We start from the raw sequence: 19,972 nt of genomic DNA on the forward strand, positions 1-19,972 counted from the left end.
GACGCGGGTTCGAGCCCTGGTCTGGGAAGATCCCACATGCCGCGGAGCAACTAGGCCCGTGAGCCACAACTACTGAGCCTGCGCGTCTGGAGCCTGTGCTCCACAACAAGAGAGGCCACGATAGTGAGAGACCCACGCACCGCGATGAAGAGTGGCCCCCGCTTGCCGCAACTAGAGAAAGCCCTCGCACAGAAACGAAGACCCAACACAGCCAAAAATAAATAAATTAATTAATTAATTAAAATTTAAAAAAAAAAAAGAAAAAGAAAAGAAATAGAGATAAGCATTTAACTGATCTTATGTTACAAAAAGACCTAATATGCCCAGAAGCAACAGAAGAAACCACGAAAGAAAGATAAACAAAAAAATTAAGACTTCTGGCTTCCCTGGTGATCCAGTAACCACTGGACTCCGTGCTTCCGTTGCAAGGGGGCATGGGTTTGATCCCTAGTCGGGGAACTGAGATCCTGCATGCTGCACTGCATGGCCAAAAAAAAAAAAAGAAAAAAAAAAAACATCTACAAAACAAATATGGTCATAAAATTAAGAATAAATTGGGGAAATTGTAAATAACAAAAGGTCAATTCCTTATGGTATAAGGAGCTGTCATTAGTTGGTAAGAAAAACAAAATAATCCAGACAAATTGGAGAAGTCACTGAAACTGAATAGGTTGAAAACATTAAATAAATGATTCATGGCATAAAATTTAGGAAAATATAATAAATCACATTAATATCCTTTGAGTAAAAATTGTTAGGAAATACTCCAGAAAGAGAAAACCAAAACAAACAAACAAACAAAAACTACTCAGAGTACTGCGATGACCCAAGAATTGAACATAAATCAATATTACAGTGATTTTGATAAACAACTTGTGTTTGCTGATGCAAATAAGGTTATCATGTTAAACAGTATTTCCTAAGTAGTCATCCTTACTGAGAATTAAAATAGAGTAAAAAATACTATTTGGAACCACTTTTGCAAAAGTGAGTGTAATATAGAGGAAGAGTTAAGTTTGGGAAATCTGTAAGCCTTTGGTTTTGGTACTAGCTCTATAATTCCTTAGCTAATGTGATTTTTATCCATTTTATCCCTTATGTCCACATCTGTAAAATGGCAGTAATTATAATAAAAATACTTTTTACTTCCCAGAATCTTTATAAAAAATTTATGAGTAACAGAACAAAAACTTTGATTTGCCTCTTTAATTTTATGTTATCAGTGATGGTATAAATGTAGACTGCATGAATTGCTATAGGAAACTAGGAAGGAACTATTAAACCATTAAACAAAAAAAAGTTACATGTATTTGTATACATACATGCAAATATATATATATATACATGTATATATGACTCGTGATAGAAAAGAAAAAAAGAAGTTAAAACCCTGAAAAGTCTGTAATTGAGGAAGTTGGACACCAAGTTCATCTTGGTTTCTAAAATATATGAACATTGTTCTTCCCCATGATCAGTTTTTTTTTTTAAATTGAGTCAAAGTTGTTAGTGAAATAGAGGACTAGATGGGTAACTAAAGAAATATTGATAAAAGTGTTTTACTGGTTCAGAATAAAAGCTTGCTCCTTTCTGACAAAAATTTAATGAAATGACTTTTTTGAGCTCAGAAAAGAGTTGGGGAGAAAAATTTCATTCATTTCTTTTTTCAAACACACTGAGCACCTACCATATTCCAAGTACCATGCCCTGTAAGATTCAGTGGTCAAGAAAACAAAGGCCTTCCTGTCTGCCTCTTTCAGTTTAGTGACAGGCATAGGTAAATAATCCAGCAATTATGGTTCAGTGCTGTGTGGAGAAATACAGGGTACAGTGTGAGAACACAGGAGGGGCACCCAATATGGAATCAGGAGTGGGGTTGGGGGTAGGTGGGGGATGACAGGACAGTCTTCCTGGAAAAAGTGAGAAAACAAGCTGACAAGTTGAGACCTGAAGGAGGAAATGGAATAGTCACATGAAGAGTTGAAAGAAGACATTCCATGGAGAAAAAAATAGAATGTTTAATGCCTGGGAGTAAACAAAGATAGTATATTACAGGAATCAAAAGTTGTTTGATCTGACTGGATGATGCAATGCAAAGGGAATAGGAAATAAGGCAGGAGAGAGAAGCAGGGGCTAACCATGAATGACCTATTAAGCCATATTAAGAAGTTTTTATTTTGAGGGCAATGAGATTAATCAGAGGGTACTATACTCATATTTGCAATTTAGGGGGAAAATTCTGATTGCAGTATGGTGCATGAATGACAGTGAGCTTGGAGAGAAGAAGACTAGAGGCAAAGAAACTAGTTGTGATGCTTTTGCAGTAATTCAGGCAAAAAAAAAAAAGAAATGTTGATGGTTGGAACAAGGCTAGTAGGAACAGGAATTGAGAGTGATAAATGAATCTGAGAGATATTTAAAAGTCATAAGCCGTAGAATTTGGGGATCCATTTTATATGGGGGCAGTAAAGGAGAGAGAGCAGTCGAGGGAGATAAACTTCTTTTTTGGTTTGGGCAACTGTTTTCATGGTGACACCATTACTAAGAAAGTGATCACAAGATTACAGGTTCTCTGTGGGAAGGAAGATGATGACCCCTGAGTATGTTGAATCCTGGATTTCTGTGAGACATTCGATGGAGTCGTAGAATAGTTGGTTCATTGAAAGTGCAGATATAAAGGTCATGTGAAAAATATGGGCTGAAGTTACTGATTTGGGAGTCATCAATAGCATGACATTAGCTTCTGAAGCTGAAGAGTAGATGAGTAGTGAGTGATCACAGTGAATAATATTTAAAAAGAAGACAGTGATCAAACCTTCAGATGTTTAAGGCATGGGACAAGATAAGCCCAAAAGTTAAACTTGGAAGGTTGGCCAGAAGGGTAAGAGGAAAAGCAGTTGAGTTTGTGACATAGAAACTAAGGAAAGGCAGAATGAGATTCCGGTCAACAAAGTCAACTACTTCAGTGAAAATAGGAATAATAACAAAAATTTTCGTTGGACCTGAAAACAGTATGGTTCAAACGAATTGGTGAGCCTCTTGAGAGCAGTTTCTTTGGAGGTTAATGAGAGAATCCAGATTGCACTGAAGGTTGGAGTGTGAATGGGAAATGAAGACATGGTATAGAACAATTCCTTCAAGAAATTTGGAGATAGAGAAGTTAAAAGTAAATAAGAAGGTAAGATGGGATTTGGGGAGGGATTTCTTTCTAGAGCAAAAAGGCTACATCATATATAAATGCTTATGGCAAGAAGCTGATACAAAGTACAATAAAGTAGGAAGATAAATGATGGAGTGAAACTACTGGTTAGTGACCCAGAGGAAGGGGGGATACAATGTCAACATGATTGCATTTCTAACTGTTCAACACAAACACTTTCTGTATCTCCAGTATCTGAGATCCAGGACCTGAGTATATTGTCCTTAATTAGGAGAAAGAATATAGTTTGGTGGCCAAAGCACAGCCCTGTAGCTAATTATTCTAGATTTTATTCCCAATTTTATCACCACCTGTCTATGTAACATTGAGCAAGAGACCCTACTTGTGTGCCATGTAAAATCAAAGTCCTTAGTACATATATATTCCTCCTATAAAGGAGAGGTAATAAGAGTAAATTTTATCATAGATAATAACTCTCTAGGACCTTGGCCATTGGAGATTTTTTTCTATTTTGTAAATTTACATGTTTATATATTAGGGATATGGAATCTTTCCCCCTCCACTTTTTTTTTTTTTTTGAATCAGAACACATCTGTGTTTCTTTTCTCTACTCTATGTCCTGTCTTGGAATTCAGAATAAACTTTGAATTGAGTGGCGTGAGCTTTTACAATTACTATATAGCTTACTGTTACAGGTCTTAGATTGTTGAGGAAGGTACCTAGGATGTCTAAGTCTTGTTATCAAACACCATCATAGGTTGTATTGTAGGTGTTTTTGGACATGTTGAGAACCATGGCTTACTCGACTGGGAATAAAAAACTGTGAATATTAAACAGTAGAACAATTGTACATTCAGGAGCTCTGGGTTCTAAGCCTAGCCATATTTCGTGATGGGATCACCCTTGATAAGCCATTTTTCCACTCTGTGCCTCATATTCTTCCCTATTAAATGGATATAACCTTTCAGGTCCTCATTGTAAAAGTCTGGGAGAGGGCTTCCCTGGTGGCTCAGTGGTTGAGAATCTGCCTGCCAATGCAGGGGACACGGGTTCGAGCCCTGGTCTGGGAAGATCCCACATGCCGTGGAGCAACTGGGCCCGTGAGCCACAATTACTGAGCCTGCGCGTCTGGAGCCTGTGCTCCACAACAAGAGAGGCCGCGATAGTGAGAGGCCCGCGCACCGCGATGAAGAGTGGCCCCCGCTTGCCGCAACTAGAGAAAGCCCTCGCACAGAAACGAAGACCCAACACAGCCATAAAAAAAAAAAAAAAAAAAAAGTCTGGGAGAGTATATTGTAAGTCAGTGTATGAATACGAGAAAACTACTCTGAACCCGAAGGGGAAACAGAAACTCTACAAATAGAAGTTGCTAAGTGACAGGAATCAACTACATTCTATTTCTGCCATTGGGTTTGATTTGGAATCACTGGTTCCTACCCAGAGGCCATATCAGATGTCACTGTGAGAAGAATGCCAAGGTCAAGAGGATCCTCCTCCCACTTCCTCCTTGTGACACTCAGACCTGGTCAGTTGCCCAGGTACCATCAATAACTGCTAACAGGGATCTGCAGGGATAATACAGTTGTCAGGCAGCTGCCTCTACAAGCAGAAAATGTTCCTGTTTTATTTGTCATTGCACAGAGTCTCTAATGGGCAGGAAGAGTGAGAAAAAAATAAGAGTTTTTTTTATTATTGAACTACTTGATGCTCTCTTGTCTTCCTCCCTCCCCTGACACATAGTTTTTCAGAGACAGCATAAGCAACAAAGAGTTAAAAAAAAAGGAAAATCACAGTCAAAGCATAAACTCTGCAATTTGTAATCAGTGCATAACCTCTGTGATGAAATTTGTAAGTAATTCACTTTCCACTTAAGCCCACCCGTGTGAGATCTAATGTTGCCACCCAGAACACTAATGAAGGAAGTCAGACGGCAGTGCAGCTAGCCCTTGGGGACTCATTTCTCATATCACCGAGAAGTAATTTCTGTCATTTTTGGCCATCTGGTAGCCTGGATTGTGAAGATGAAGATGCATTCAAGTAGGGCTTAAGAGCTTGGGCCCTGGAGTCTTTTTAGATTCAAATCTGTTTTCTGTTTCTCACCTAGCCTATAATTATAACTTAGTTTTCCACCCATAAATAAAATCCTCATAAGGTATTATTTCCTTATTATAAGGAGTTATTGAGATAATACAGTACTTACAAAGTAATCTACATAAGATCTTATGTATAGTAAATGCTTAAAGTTAGCTATTATTAAAGTGTTAGTAGTAGTGGTGGTAATAGTATTAGGAGTAACAGTAGTATTTTTATAAAGTCTACCTGTCTGTGACATAGGCCTTATTAATTCCATTTTTAAGCTCTAAGGTACATCATCAGGCCTGTCACACACCAAGATGATATTTAGAGGTTTTCTCTTGTAGTGATTAACCAAGGGTTTCCTTTTGTGGCTAGATTATAAGCAACAAGGTATTACTGCATCTTTATGACACAACTCTGCAATCCGACATTAAATAGCACTGCTTTTCTTTTCCTGACATTTGGAGTAAATAATGGGCTATAATCATTTTATGCACATAAGAACATAAATGTAGGCAATATTTAGTGATAAGAAAATTTATTCTTAATGTGTATAAGTGTGCATGTTCTCTAATAACCAAATAAGGTCCATTGTAATCAGAAAAGAGCTAAGACATTTTCATTAGTTACTCTGCATACTTCCTACAGCGCTTGACTGTAGTGGAGAGATTCTCACCTTATAGTAAGAACCATGCTTTTCATCTGCTCACTAAGTCTGTAAGGATGTCCAAAAGCACCCAGGCTTCTTAATACAAAAATTCAAATGGTTTAAGTCAGAAAAGCACTTCGCTTGAATTTGCCACTTCCTGTTGCATGGACCAGTACTGGAAACCTGCTTTTACTGACATGCTTACATATTCTGTTTGCTTTTGTCTTTACAGTTCCACCAAAGATCTCCAACATTTCCTCGGATGTCACTGTGAATGAGGGCAGCAACGTGACCCTGGTCTGCATGGCCAATGGCCGTCCTGAACCTGTTATCACCTGGAGACACCTTACACCAACTGGTAAGCAACCTTCCAGTCCCCCAGATGTCATAGACTGTTTAGAATATCCTCATGCTTCTGTGATTCTGTTGGATCCAAAAGGCAAGCATGTTTATTGTTATTAAAACATGATTACAATAGTGACATAGGACTTGTTTAGGGTCATCTCTGGTCTTGGCTAATGTATCCATCTCTATAAAGTCTACAACCATAGGGGGAAAATATATATATATTTTTTGATGATTTATATATGATATATTTCATTTTCAATAGAACACGTCCTCAAGGCAACAAATATAGAAGCATTAACTGCATTAAATGACTTAGTATTATGTCTGAAATATATGCCAGGTTGGTGCCTGAATGTCTTGGGGCAATATTTTGTATGGATTACATTTCCATAGCTCTTTGTATGTTTTTTTGTTCTGCTTTGCTTTTAAATATAGTTTCCTTATATGTAGCACCTTGTGATGAAATCTTTCAGGAATAATACAAAATTGTTTGTGACTTCTAATATCCTATCCTTAGCATCTGGCTCTGTGGAGGGGCGCCAGGCATGGACTAAACTTCATGAGCTCATTATGGAACCCCAGCTATGGATGCTAATTCAGTAAAAGTCAGAAAATCATTTCTCAGGAACGTCTTCTGCATTCTCCCCTCCTCCTCCCACTACTGTCACTATAACTGGGTTCTGAGGTTCTGCTGCTTTTTGAGCTTCGTTTAAATACTTTACCAAATTATTTAGTATTAACTGCATGCATCCTCCCCTACTCGACAGATGAAATTTTCTTATATGCAAAACCACGCCTTTGCGAATGACATGGTATTTGTAGAATGGGGCCTGCTATTTAGTTTTTCCAGAAAGAGGAACTATGAATCAATTATTCTTATAAAATGTCATTTGTTTTGGTAGCTAACCCCCAATATTTAACTGATTTATATCTGATATTCATTTAAAGTTTTCTCATATAAAATCTAGAGATCTAGTTTATAACATATTAATTCTGAAATGAACACCATGAAAAATTGTTGTGCAAAGCTAGATAGGCAATGGGAGCTATCCCGAGATACTTCTAAAAGGCCAGGCCAGGGTAGTGTTTGGTTGTAGCATCTTTAAATATTTTGTATTTTGTGGTGTGAGAATATGGGCCTCCCTTTCATATTAGCCCTCAAATTAATTTATCAGGTAAAGTTTGGACTAACCTATGGAATGGTCTTTTATTTAGGCAGCTATTCTTATTAGAGGCTTCTATTTTCTTAAGACAATGTCACTCAAAACCCATTCTATTGTTAATGCATACAGCTTGTCATTTATTGATAATATATAAAAGCAATTAATGAGGCACTTATTTGGGGGATCAACCTCAAACTCATATCCTCTCATTCCCATCTTAAACCTCACATGGAAAAAAATACATATGCAGGCTTATCTGAAGTGTGAATATCAGATAATATATTATCTGGATATCATATACATTTCCCCTGGATTAAATTAAACCTCCAGAGCACATTCTCCTTGAATGGAATTATATTAACCCTCAATCCCACAACACCTAGACCTTTCCCATGTAGAACTGCTTTTACTAAATGACTATTTGGTATAAAAGTTTTGGGCACATATTTAAGGATGTTACAAAACAGGGGTCCCTGACCCCTGGGCCGCAGACAGGGACTGGTCCGTGGCCTGTTAGGAACCAGCCCGCACAGCGGGAGGTGAGTGGTGGGCGAGTGAGTGAAGTTTCGTTTGCCGCTCCCCATCGCTCCCCATTGCTCACATTACCATCTGAACCATTGTCCCCACTCTCCCCACCCCCACCCCTCGGCCCAGTCTGTGGAAAAATTGTCTTCCACGAAACTGGTCCCTGGTGCCAGAAAGGTTGGGGACCACTGTTATTAAAGATATCCTCTAAAATCATTGCATTTTCTGCAATGTTGTTTTTGAGAGATTGTTAATTGTATTACATAGTTTACTCTGAAAGGACACTTTGAGAAAGCTCCTCTTTGTTTTCAGTGTTTCTACTGTCCTTTTTCTAAGCAATGGTTTGTTTATTAAAATGAACCCAATGAGTTTTTACAAATAATCATGAGTCCTTCATCGTATTGACTGTTACCAAACTTAGAGCCAAATTTATGACTGGTCTGTGAAAGAATAGAGGAAATCATATATAAATTACACATTAATGAGGTGGATTTTAAATAAACTATGTGGAATTTTAGGACATCAAATCCATATACAGACACACTCTTGCTTTCATCTTGTTTTCTTACCATTATTTTCATATTGTCTCACCTTTTGTAATTAATTTAAATGTTTATATACATATTTATAATCTCAATTTTTTTATGGAATAAGTGGAGATAAAAGAAGGGAAGAAGGAAGGAAGACAGATTATATTCAAGTTATAATCAAGGAATGAACTGCATTAATAAAAATACTTTATTCCTTTGGTGTACTATTGACTAGTAAACAGTTTTGTTTTGTTTTTTTTCCGGGAAAAATGCTATTGGTGATCTGAACCTAAAGATATATTCTTTTTTATCCCCTCAGTTCAGAAGAGTAATGAGATCAAACCAGAGTTTCAAGGCCTTCCCAGGCTTGTTCTAAGAGTTTAGATCTTCCTGGCTAACTCTAGTAGACTTTTTCATGATAGTAAACATATGGTTTGAACCCTGAATAACCTGGTTATCCATGATGTTTCAAGTTATCAAAAGACCGAAGGACAAACTAGATCTTCCACAATAAAGGCAGCATTTACATACAGTCAGAGTATCCTAGGGACTTCAAACTCAACTAGAAAAATTGGTGTACACACAGGGATTCCCAATAGTCAGCCTAGGGATCAGAAAACTACAGTCCCTGGGCCAAATCCAACCTGCCTCACATTTTTACTACCTGCAAGCTTAGAGCAATTTTTAAATGGTTAAATGGTTAGAAAAAATCAAAAGAATTCTATTATTTAACATGCAAATAAAAAATATGACATTCAAATTTCAGTGGCCATAAATAAAAGTTTTAATGAAAGAAAGCCATGCTTATTCACTTACGTGTTGTCTATGGCTGCTTTTTTTTTTTTTTTTTTTTTTTTAATAAAACAGCAGAGTTTAGTTGCAACAGATATGGCTTAGCCCCTAAAGCCTAAAATATTTTCTACCTGGCCCTTTACAGAATAGTTTACAGACCCCTGCTCAAGACTATGGCTTGGGGCATAGGTCAAGGATTTTCTGCACTCATCTACGACTCCATGGGGCTTTGGGGATATCCCCCATTAAATTCCTAAAGACATCTCAAGGGAAAGAACTTTATTCTTCTATAATCCTCTATCTAGGCCCTCTCTCTGGGTCAAATTCTATTCTGGCGCATACAAAACTAGTTCCCTGCTGCATTCACAGACTCAAGGGCAGACTCCAATTCTCTCTACAGCAGGTATTAATTCCCAAGCCTACCCTTTCATCTCTTTCACATCTGACCTAAATAACCACCTGATCATAATCATATTCCTGAGGACAGGAGAGAGAATTTGCCTTTACTATGCTATCCAGGAAACCAGGATTTTTTGTTTTATGTGTGTTTTTTATTCTTTTCAAAATTTGGAAACGGGGTGATCCTTTTCAGCCTATAATGCTAAGCCTTTCATGGAGACACCCAAAGAAGAGGCTCTGCTCCCTGTGTGACAGCAAAGCTACTGCAACCCTTAGCCATATGAGCAAAAAACCCCAGCTAGCTTTGTTCAATTATTAATTGTGCCTTCAACAGTACAGAGTGTGACTGCCTTGCAGAAGAAATGTACCTGTAATTAGCTCGACCTCACAGGGACGTTGAGCCCTGAAACCGGGAAGATTTCATGCAGCTTTCACGAGTACCTGATTACCCATCATTTGATAACACAAGGGGGAGAAAGGAAAGTAGGCGCAAGGTATATTTTTATGAGAAGAATATTTATTACCTCTTAATTCAGTTTTTAAAATTTCTCATTGGGTCATTTTGTTTCTCTTTCTTTTGACACCTGAAATTTCTTTTTCAAGTATATTGCAAGTGTTTTTAAAGAGGGAAGTTAGAAGAACGGTGAAGTTTTTATATATACAAAAACAAAACATATACCTGACATAGATGGAGGAGAAGAGATTGATGCATTCCATGGTTGCCTCCCTTGTATTTCTGATTTCTTAATTTTTCTCTCCTCTTCAGTTTTTCTGTATAATCAAAATGATGTGTCATGTATGTGGTTGTTAAATGTGACCTATTTTCTCCCTTAATTAAGTTAGACTTTCATAATCCTGTAACTCCCAGAGGGCAATTGCACCGTAACACGTATTTTCTATGGAGTGTTTGATCTCCCTTCTGTGAGCAAAGCTGCTCCCATCTTCATTTAACTTTGTTTCTTCTCACATTCCAAAGAAAGTCCCTTTCTCAAGCGTGCCTCATGTGGTGTCAGGATTGTTCATGGTTACAGAGTTTCTGTGCATTTCATTTCTACAAAGGTTTTTACATCCTCAGTAACTTTCTATACCTGAAACACTCAAAAGGCACACTGAGAACTTAGCCCCTTAGCCTGAGAACAACTTAGCAGGCACTGTACAATTCTCTCGTCCAAGCCAGAAGCCAGATTGGACATCAACACCCCGTATAGAAAGCTCACGTAAGAAATATTTTCTATTAAAAAACACACACACACACACTAACTTGAAAAGATACATGCACCGCAGTGTTCATAGCAACATTATTTATAATTACCAAGATGTGGAAACAACCTAAGTGGCCATCAGGAGATGAATCGATAAAGAAGATGTGGCATAAATATACAATGGAATACTACTCAGACATGGTCCCTGCACAGATGGAACTCATAGTTCAACAAGAAAGCAGATTATTAAACTAATACTTGCATGAATAACTACTTAATTAGATTTATACAGTATAAAGGAAAATTGTAGCTTTCAGTAAGACCATAAAACAAGGCCATATAGCAAAATCTGCAAGGCAAGCAAAGCTCCCCTGAGCGGAGCTTATGCTAAGACTTCAAGGATGAATAGGACCAGGCCAAGAAAACAGGGGAGAGAAAATATCCTAGGCAGAGAAAGAGTATACATAATAATGCATTGAAGAATCCAGGCCAGAATCTTTATACGACACCATGATGTTAGTGTTTGGTTATGCTATTTTTCTTTTAACGTTTAAATCTCTTTAGCACACGTTATTTCTTTTACTTTTTTTTTTATAGATTTTTAAAAATTTATTTATTTTTGGCTGCATTGGGTCTTTGTTGCTGAGCGTGGACTTTCTCTAGTTGCGGCAAGCGGGGGCTACTCTTCGTTGCAGTGCGTGAGCTTCTCATTGCGGTGGCTTCTCTTGTTGTGGAGCACGGGCTCTAGGCACACGGGCTTCAGTAGTTGTGGCTCGCGGGCTCTAGAGTGCAGGCTCAGTAGTGGTGGCTCACGGGCTTAGCTGCTCCGCGGCATATGGGATCTTCCTGGTCCAGGGCTCGAACCCGTGTCCCCTGCATCGGCAGGCCGGTTCTTAACCACTGTGCCACCAGGGAAGCTCCTCTTTTACTTTTTAATATTCTTGGTTTCCCTTTTCAAAGAACAGAAAAATAAAGAAAAATCTTGCTCTATTTTCTTTTCAGAACCTTGTATGTTGGTTTTAAATATACAATGTAGTGTATACCAGTGTAGCAGGTATGTAGACAGTTATTTTTGTATGTGAATATCTTAAATTTAGGTCAGGAACATATTCTTTTCCCATGCATATAATTCCATAATAGCCTAATCAAGTAAATACAAACTCTTTTTCAGTAATAACCTTGTCATTAAAACAAATGGGTAATTTAGAAAATGAAGACTACAGAATTTAACTGCATGATTGCTGGCCTCCAAACCTTAAAAATCCTTAAGAGACTAACAATAACTGACACTGACAATCTTTAAGCCATGGGAGGATTTCCACAACCAGATGTGCTGGCCGTTCTGTTGAGTGTTGTACAGATGCCCTTGTACCACCAGCACCTCATTCTTGCTCTTCCCAGATGTGTCATCAGATCCCCAGAAAACTCTTCCTGAAGATAAATGAACCATCCTAGATTTGTCCTTGGGGAACTAGCTTGGATTTGAGGGCTTCAGGACATTTTGGAAGCTTGTGTGGAATTGGGGGGAGTGGTGGCAATAGCTTAATCACAAACTTTGCACATGGCCTAGGAGAACAGAAATAGTGTCTACATTTCTCAGCGTCTCATGACTGCAAATATTTTTTCCGTTATTCCAAATAGTCTGTGTTTTCTAATTTTAAAATAGGTCTAAAAATAAATCTTTGCCAACGGTTATCATGAGAATTAAAAGAGAACATGTAGGTGAAGTCCTTAGCACGGTGTTAGCTATTAGTGATATTCTTATTTTCAGTATCTGTTTTAATTATTATTTATCCATATGTCAGATTTCCATAGTGAAAGTTTGGGGGTGACTGATAATTTTATTGAAAACAACTTCCATGCCATCTTTATTCATTCTAACATAGCAACCAGGGAGACTTTTTAAATGCTTTCACCAAGGCTAGTCTTAAAATGTCACATCTTATATTGTATCACATTTCAACATACTCACTTGAGGTGTTCATCTTTCAAAAGGGCATGACAACAACATCTTGTTAGGGAGAGATTTTCTGGTGTGACTTATTTGTGTGTCCATGCTTCTTCTCCTAGAGGACAGTTTTCCCAGAGTCTGGCTATGTAACAGCTAATACTTTATTAACTGTAGCTGTAGAGAGCCCTATAGGTTGTAAATTACAATGATATTTTTTAAATAAAATTTGTGTACAGTGACACCAAAAAATGACCAACAATTTCTCCAGTTTTCCAGTTGGACCTCTTGCTACTAGGTATTTACCCCTACTACAAAAATACTGTTTCTAAATTTTAAAATGGTTGAGTTAATTTTCCTGCTTGATTTCCCAATTTCCTATTGTCTTTGGGATAAAGTTCAAACTAAGCATGGCAGAACCCTTCATTCAACCTATTTTCCTATCCCTAAACCCCTAATCATTCAACTTTAGGCAGTAGGTAGATTATACTACTTATATTTCAAGAATATGCCTTGTTCACTTGCTTTGGGGCCTTCACGCATCCTGGTTTTCTTCTTGAAACATGATTTCATATCTCACCAATATCATCATTTTGCCAGTATAACTTTTTCTTTTGAGGCCTTCAAGACAACACTCCCTACAGGAAGCCACATAATAGAAGTAGTAAAATTGCATTTTAATTATGTGCAATCTCTAGATTATAAGATCCATAAAAGTGCAGAAACTTATATGTCCTACTTATGTGTATATTCTTAGCACGTTGCTTGGCATATAAGTGCTGAATCAATCAATCAACCATGAGTTGTTCAATTAAGGGCTTTATAAAAATAGTATTGTTGGGAAATAACTTACATCATGAAGTGGAAACTAAATACACATTGACAAGTAATTAAAGCATGAATGAATAGAAAGCAAACTGCAAATGACACAATAAGAATTATATAACTAAGGCTATCCAACTAATAGTTTCATTAATCTCTTACTGAGAATGTTTCAGAAATTTCAGGAAAGCTCTCCAGGTCCTGTTCAGATCTGTTTCTTCTTTGTTGCCCTGATGTGCTGAGTTGCTTCTGTGGGACTCCCATCATTATCCACTGGGCTACAGAGAATTCTCTGAAATCTTCATATTTTTGTATCAAATCCTTTGACATTCTCTTTATCACTAATTTATTATCAGAAATTATTCTTCTTCTCAGCAGTTGTCACACTCAGTAATTGTCTTAAAAGTTTATGTTTTTACTATTTTCCTCATGAAAGCAGAGCAGGCACCTACATGTTCTTAGTCCCATTATAGCGCCTAGCACAGGGTAAGCGCTCAGTAAAAATTTATTGAATGAATAAATGAATTACTTATTCTAGCTAAATGTCAAACTCTGTTAGAATCTGCTTAAAGTTTAGACTTTAAGAACAGAATCTTCATAACTATAGTTTTTCTTTACTGTATCTTATATATCTCAAATATATAGGACATTGTCCCTCTGTAAGACACATTGTAAAATGCCTAGTGCAGATTTCTGTATCTGGGAAATTTTTTTTTTTTAATATGTGGTAACAAAGCTCTCAGCACTGTCACACCGATGAATCAGTGCTACAGTGAGGGTTGGAGGTTGAGTGGCAGAAGTCCAGGCCCACCCTGGTTTTGGTAGTAGAGAACAGTTCACAGGTTGGGTCAATCTGTAAAAGGAACCTCCATTGCCGAGCTGTAAGTTTTATAACATCTCCTACGATTCCCTATAAACCATCCCTTCTGGCTGTAGCCACCTGTGGCATAATTTTCATCTTCACTATTAGATTCCTACATCTGGCCAATCATTAGGATTACCTTGAGGCAAAAGTTTTTAAAAATACAGATTCCCTGCCTCACCCCACACTTAAATCATCTCTTCCGGAATGACGGGATTCTGCAGGATTAGATGCTCCCAGTGAGTCAGAGGACCAGCAACGTGAGCAGAATGATGACTCTGTAAGCACAGGAGGGCAAACAAAATCTGAAGGAGCGATTCTCTGACTTTATTGTACTGGAAAATCATCTGGAGAATCTTGTTAAAATATGAATTCTGATTCAGTGGGTCTGGGATGGGGCCTGAAATTCTGCCTTTCTAACGAACACCCAGGTAATGTTGGCTCTGCTGGTCCATGGACCACATTTTTGGCATCATCCTGGATCTTGAGATCGAAATAGATTGGAAGATACTGGGATGTTATAAATAGCCTAGCACAGAGGAACACCTAGGGAAGTCCCACAATGTACGTAGTATTCACCAAATATTGTTACAGTGTTGTTTTATATTTTAATTTCTCTGTTTCACTCGAGAGATTCAGAGATGGTTTAGAGGATAGTAAAAATAATTATGGCTTTGAGAAATAGGACTGACTCTTGCTTATCAAGGTTGGACCGTGGTCAACAGAATTGGCATCACCTTGTAGCTTTATAGAAATGCAGAATATTGGGCCTCACTCCAGACCCACTGAATCAAAATCTGCATTTTATCAAGATCCCTGGGTGGTTTGTATGCACATTAAACTTTGAAAAGCCCTAGAATAGAGGTGAAATTCTTTGTATGCAGAGAAAGCTGTTTTCTTCAGTATTTGAGGTCTAGAAATTTAAGAATTTTTCCCACTTTCCTTACTAACTAGTAATCCTAAACTTTATCCCCACGTGCATTCCCTCCAAATGTATTCCTACCAAGAAAACAAACAAAAAACTGGTGTAGGGATGGGGTTGGAGTTACTGGGCCATTGAATATGACTTGGAAAGGAGAACCATCTGATGCTTTACCTACATCAGGTGCTGCTGCTAAATATTGCAGGAAAATTTTAGCTTAGTGCGTGAAGAAATACTGTCTGAATGACAGTAGCCACTTTTCTTATCATTTTTTGTAATGGCTTTATCTACAAAATGCAGACAATAATATGGTACCCTGCCTGCCTCATGCTGTTGCTTTGAAGGATCAAATGAGATAATGGATATGAAAGTAGCTTGAATAGTGTAAAACTCTCTAACAACTGTAAGGGATTAAGAGAAAGAGTGACTTGGTAGAAGAATGCAGAATTTAGAGTCAGAAAGCCTGGGTTCAAGTCTCTGCTCTTCACCGTTTACTTTTTAGGGGTTTGGGGTAAGTCCTTTAAGCTCTCTACTTTTCACCTGTAAAATATGAATAAAATAATACCTGCTCACCTACCGGGATTCCTGTGTTGTCTCAAGTGAGATAGTGTACATGAAAGTGATTTATTAATGATAAAGCATTATTCAAGGGCTGCTTGCTGTTACTATTATCTTAGATTCTGCAAAACAAAATATAGACTTAAATTACAGGAGTCATTTTGGTTAGACAGTAGAAAGAACTGACCGCAAGACTATGAAGCACTCCATTTGACCAAAATAAGTACTAAAACCAGAGAAGTGCTTCTCAGAGTGTGGTCCCCAAACCAGCAGCATTAACATCACGTAAGAACTTGTTAGAAATGTAAATTATCAGACCCCAAGCCAGACCTACATGAATCAGAAACTCTAGGAGTGGGGTCCAAGGGTTTGTAATTTAACAAGTCTGCCAGATGATTCTGATGTTCCGTAAACTTATACAACCCCTGCCCTATAAAAGATGTAAAGAAAATACATCTTTTTGAGGTAGGATTGTATGCTATTTTTACCAAGCACAAGTATAGGAATATTTGAGATTCTATGTAATAATGAAATCAGTAGGAAACATTGTGATGACCTGGTTTGTGTGTGTGTGTGCCTGTGTGTGGTGTGTTTAAAACTATTTGATATATAAACGCACTATCACATTTCTATGGCTCATATTTCTGTCACTTTAGATGAAGAGGTTTAGAAGTAACAACTGCACAGAAATTCCCACTTTGTTTTATTCCATCTACAGTCTAATGATATTTGAGGCTAACATATCACTTCAAATATGCACACACTTCTGAAATCCTCATCCTTCTCTAGGTATACGTGTTCATTTTCAAGTCTCCCAGCACATTGAGGCTACAGTTAATTCTAATAAAACACAGAAACCTCAATAGGTTACTCAAATGGGGTCACACTGCCCAGAAAAGACATGTCAATGAAGTTATCCCATGTCACTTAAGAAACATATGTGAGAAACATACTCCTTTACCAAAAAAAAACCCCCCAAAACAAAAAAAAACCCTTGCCATTTCCTTTATGTGTCATCACCCTCATTTTATGCATCAAATCAGGTATTTTTCTCAAGTTGGTCAACAATTCAAAAGGCCAGGAGGCTCTGTGAAGTCACATGGTTGTTAAATTGTGACTCTGTCTGCTGTTGACTAAAGTGTTAAAATCTGATGAGGGGAAGAGAAAAGGAAAAAAAGGACTATAATAATTCAGTTGGCAAATATCAATGCAAATCAGATCTAATTCTTCAAGGTATTCTAGTAATAAAAACTGAAATGTCAGTCTTTGAATGACATCCGTCTTTTTTGAAAAAAATTTTTTTGGCCTGATCACTGAGGCTTTATGCTGTTTTGGCTATGCAAAGGCAGATCCAGATCAGGGAGTGAGGGATTTGAAAGGCAGACAGGAAAATAGTACAGAAAGTTAGTCTTCATGAGGCAATCCAATAGATATTTTGTATTTTTAAAAATTCTCACTATTCCAATAAATAAATAAAGCCATGAGAAAATTGCTTTAAATTTCAACAAACTATAAATTCCAAAATTTCACCCTAGAACAAAAGGCAGTCCAAATATAACACGTGGTATTGAGGACTTGGCTGCTCATAGCTTAATGTCATTTGGTGTGGACACAGACATGGGCAATTCTTTGGGTAACTCTGGAATTTAGACAGCTTACTTTAGGAGCTGTCTGGGAGAAGATAGGTAGATTCCCTTGTTCCTTGAAGAGAGAAGAGGTAGGCATCTTTTATTTTCACAGAAAGTAATTAATTGTGGTAACTATGCTTGCTGCCCCTGCAATGACTTCTATAAGCCCACTTACTTAAAATAATTAAGTAAGCTCACTTATTTTTTTTAGCTGTCACTGTAGTATATTATTCAGCTTGGGCTGCCGTTAAAAAAAAATACCATAGACTGGGGACCTTAAATAACAAACATTTATTTTCTCACAGTTCTGGAAGCAAGAAGTCCATGACCAGGGTGCAGCATGGTCAAGCTCTGGTTAGAACTCTCTTCCTGGCTTGTAGACAGCTGGCATCTTGCTGTGTGCCCACCAGACCTCTTTCTGGTGTGTTCACAATGGAGAGAGAGGGAGCAAGCAAACTCTCTGGTGTATCTTCCTATAAGGGCACTAATGCCACCATGAGGGCTCCACCCTCATGACCTTATCCAAGCCTAATTACCTCCCAAAGGCCCCATCTCCAAATTTTGTCACATCAGGGGTTAGGGTTTCAGCATATGAACTTGCAGGGGAACACAATTCAGTCCATAGCATATAGTGTCTGATCTCATGATGCTGACCACCTGGACTCCTGGCTCATCTGTCTTTCTCTGAGCTCCTGGGTCACAGACTTGCAATGGCTCTATCCTCACGTTCTTTAGGACTGGATATATCCTGGAGATAAATCCTCTCTTAAACTCAGGATATGCAGCCATAATCCAGAGACCAAATGGGAATGGCAATAGAACTCTGTTGCTTACTCTCCTCCCTGAGTCCAAATGTCCTGTCAGTAGAGGAAACCCCATTATGTCTTCTCCATAATGCCAAAGAACCAGTAGGAGACTCAAAGCATGTCCCATTAGGTTATTCCTGTAACACACCCAGGCCAGGCTGGAAGGAAAATTTGTTTTACACATGTGTAAGTGGCTATAACCTCTGCCCTTGGCAGTTCTGTTCCTGACGGTCGCTAGAGAAGATAACTCCCCAGGAATCTTTAAGCACTCTAAGGTCTCCGCAGCAGGCTGACTCAGCTGCTGGGTGTCAGAGTGGATCAGGGGCTCTGCTGAGGTTAGTGTGCAATGTTGCTAAGCCTTTAGGAAAGCATGTGAATCTTCGCTCAGGTCTGTTTCTTGTCCACAGTGTGGCTCTGCCAAGGAAGTGTCCGGCAGCAGCAGTAACTCACAACCTTATTCTATCATGCTGTGTAAGGGTGGGTAATTGGTGACTGGAGGACTTATAAAGGGCTGCTACCATGGCAGCCTGTCAGCACCTCATCTTGCTTCTGACCTGATCCTAAATAGTGTCTTCTTGTGGATATAGGCTCGGAGTTGTTTTATCAGATCCAGATAATCCATTTTTTAAACTCTCAGCTGCCTAAGGTGGTCCCTTTCTGGATTGAAACAGATTCTCAGTATCCACTGAGACACCAAGATACAGAGCTGGATCTCTTTCTTTGGTGCTTCTATCTTAAATGAGAGAGTTCCATGAGATTTGGACAAACAAAAATAATAATTTAGGTCTTTTCTCACCACATGTACCATTATCACTACTTTTATTACTACTACTACCACCAACACTAACAATAACCTCACTAGTTTCAACTACTCCTGTTAATGATGGAATGTCTACCCCATGCCAGTCACGTCCAAGGTATTCAGCATTTGTAATTGCTAATTTTTATAGGAGATACTGGCCAGTCACTCATGAATGATTCCATGAATTTTCAGAACCAATTCCCAGCTCAAGCCCAGAGCTCAATAGGCAATAACATATGAGTTAAGAATTGGACCTGAGACTATTGCCAAGGGACATTCCTGGCTTTGATCAGGGACAGAGAAAAATCTACCAGATATTAATAGATTCTCTAAATGAATTTTTCTCCCAGTTGGCCTTTCACAAGAAACCAATCAAACATAAACAAGTGATACAAAGATTTTCTGTATATTTACATTATTCATATTACATACATTTGCTTATACATATATATATCTATACATATATATACACATGACTTGCTTACGTTGTTTGTATGAATTTGATATTATTGGACCTTTTAGGTTTTTAGAAATAAGTATTCCCGTACCTTGTGATTTCTCAGTTTACATCAGTAAGAAACTAAGGCACAAAGCTGCATTCCTAAGACTCAGTTGTAGTCACAAATCACACAATTTCCCTTCATAATGTTTGCTAAACTACTTTGATATGTGCATCATCAAAATATACCTGTGTATTAAGTATACACAGGTATAACTGTGTTACCGCACACATGGTGGCTTTATTCTCTCACTGTTCAGAAGTCCAAAATCGAGGTGTCAGCA

The 19,972-nt window shown here is 38.0% G+C and overlaps 1 protein-coding gene across 4 annotated transcripts in view; it reads left to right on the top strand.

Annotated features, from left to right (window-relative positions):
- LOC118894312 (limbic system associated membrane protein) overlaps window positions 1–19,972 on the top strand; it is a 633,564-nt gene that overhangs the window by 420,833 nt on the left and 192,759 nt on the right. For all 4 annotated transcript variants that reach the window (XM_036850432.1, XM_036850430.1, XM_036850429.1 and 1 more), the window contains exon 3: window positions 6,115–6,240. In XM_036850432.1, coding sequence (XP_036706327.1) covers window positions 6,115–6,240 — 126 coding nt within the window. The remainder of the gene's footprint in view (window positions 1–6,114; window positions 6,241–19,972) is intronic.

Source organism: Balaenoptera musculus, chromosome 4, assembly GCF_009873245.2.
Source record: "Balaenoptera musculus isolate JJ_BM4_2016_0621 chromosome 4, mBalMus1.pri.v3, whole genome shotgun sequence".
NCBI lineage: Eukaryota > Metazoa > Chordata > Mammalia > Artiodactyla > Balaenopteridae > Balaenoptera > Balaenoptera musculus.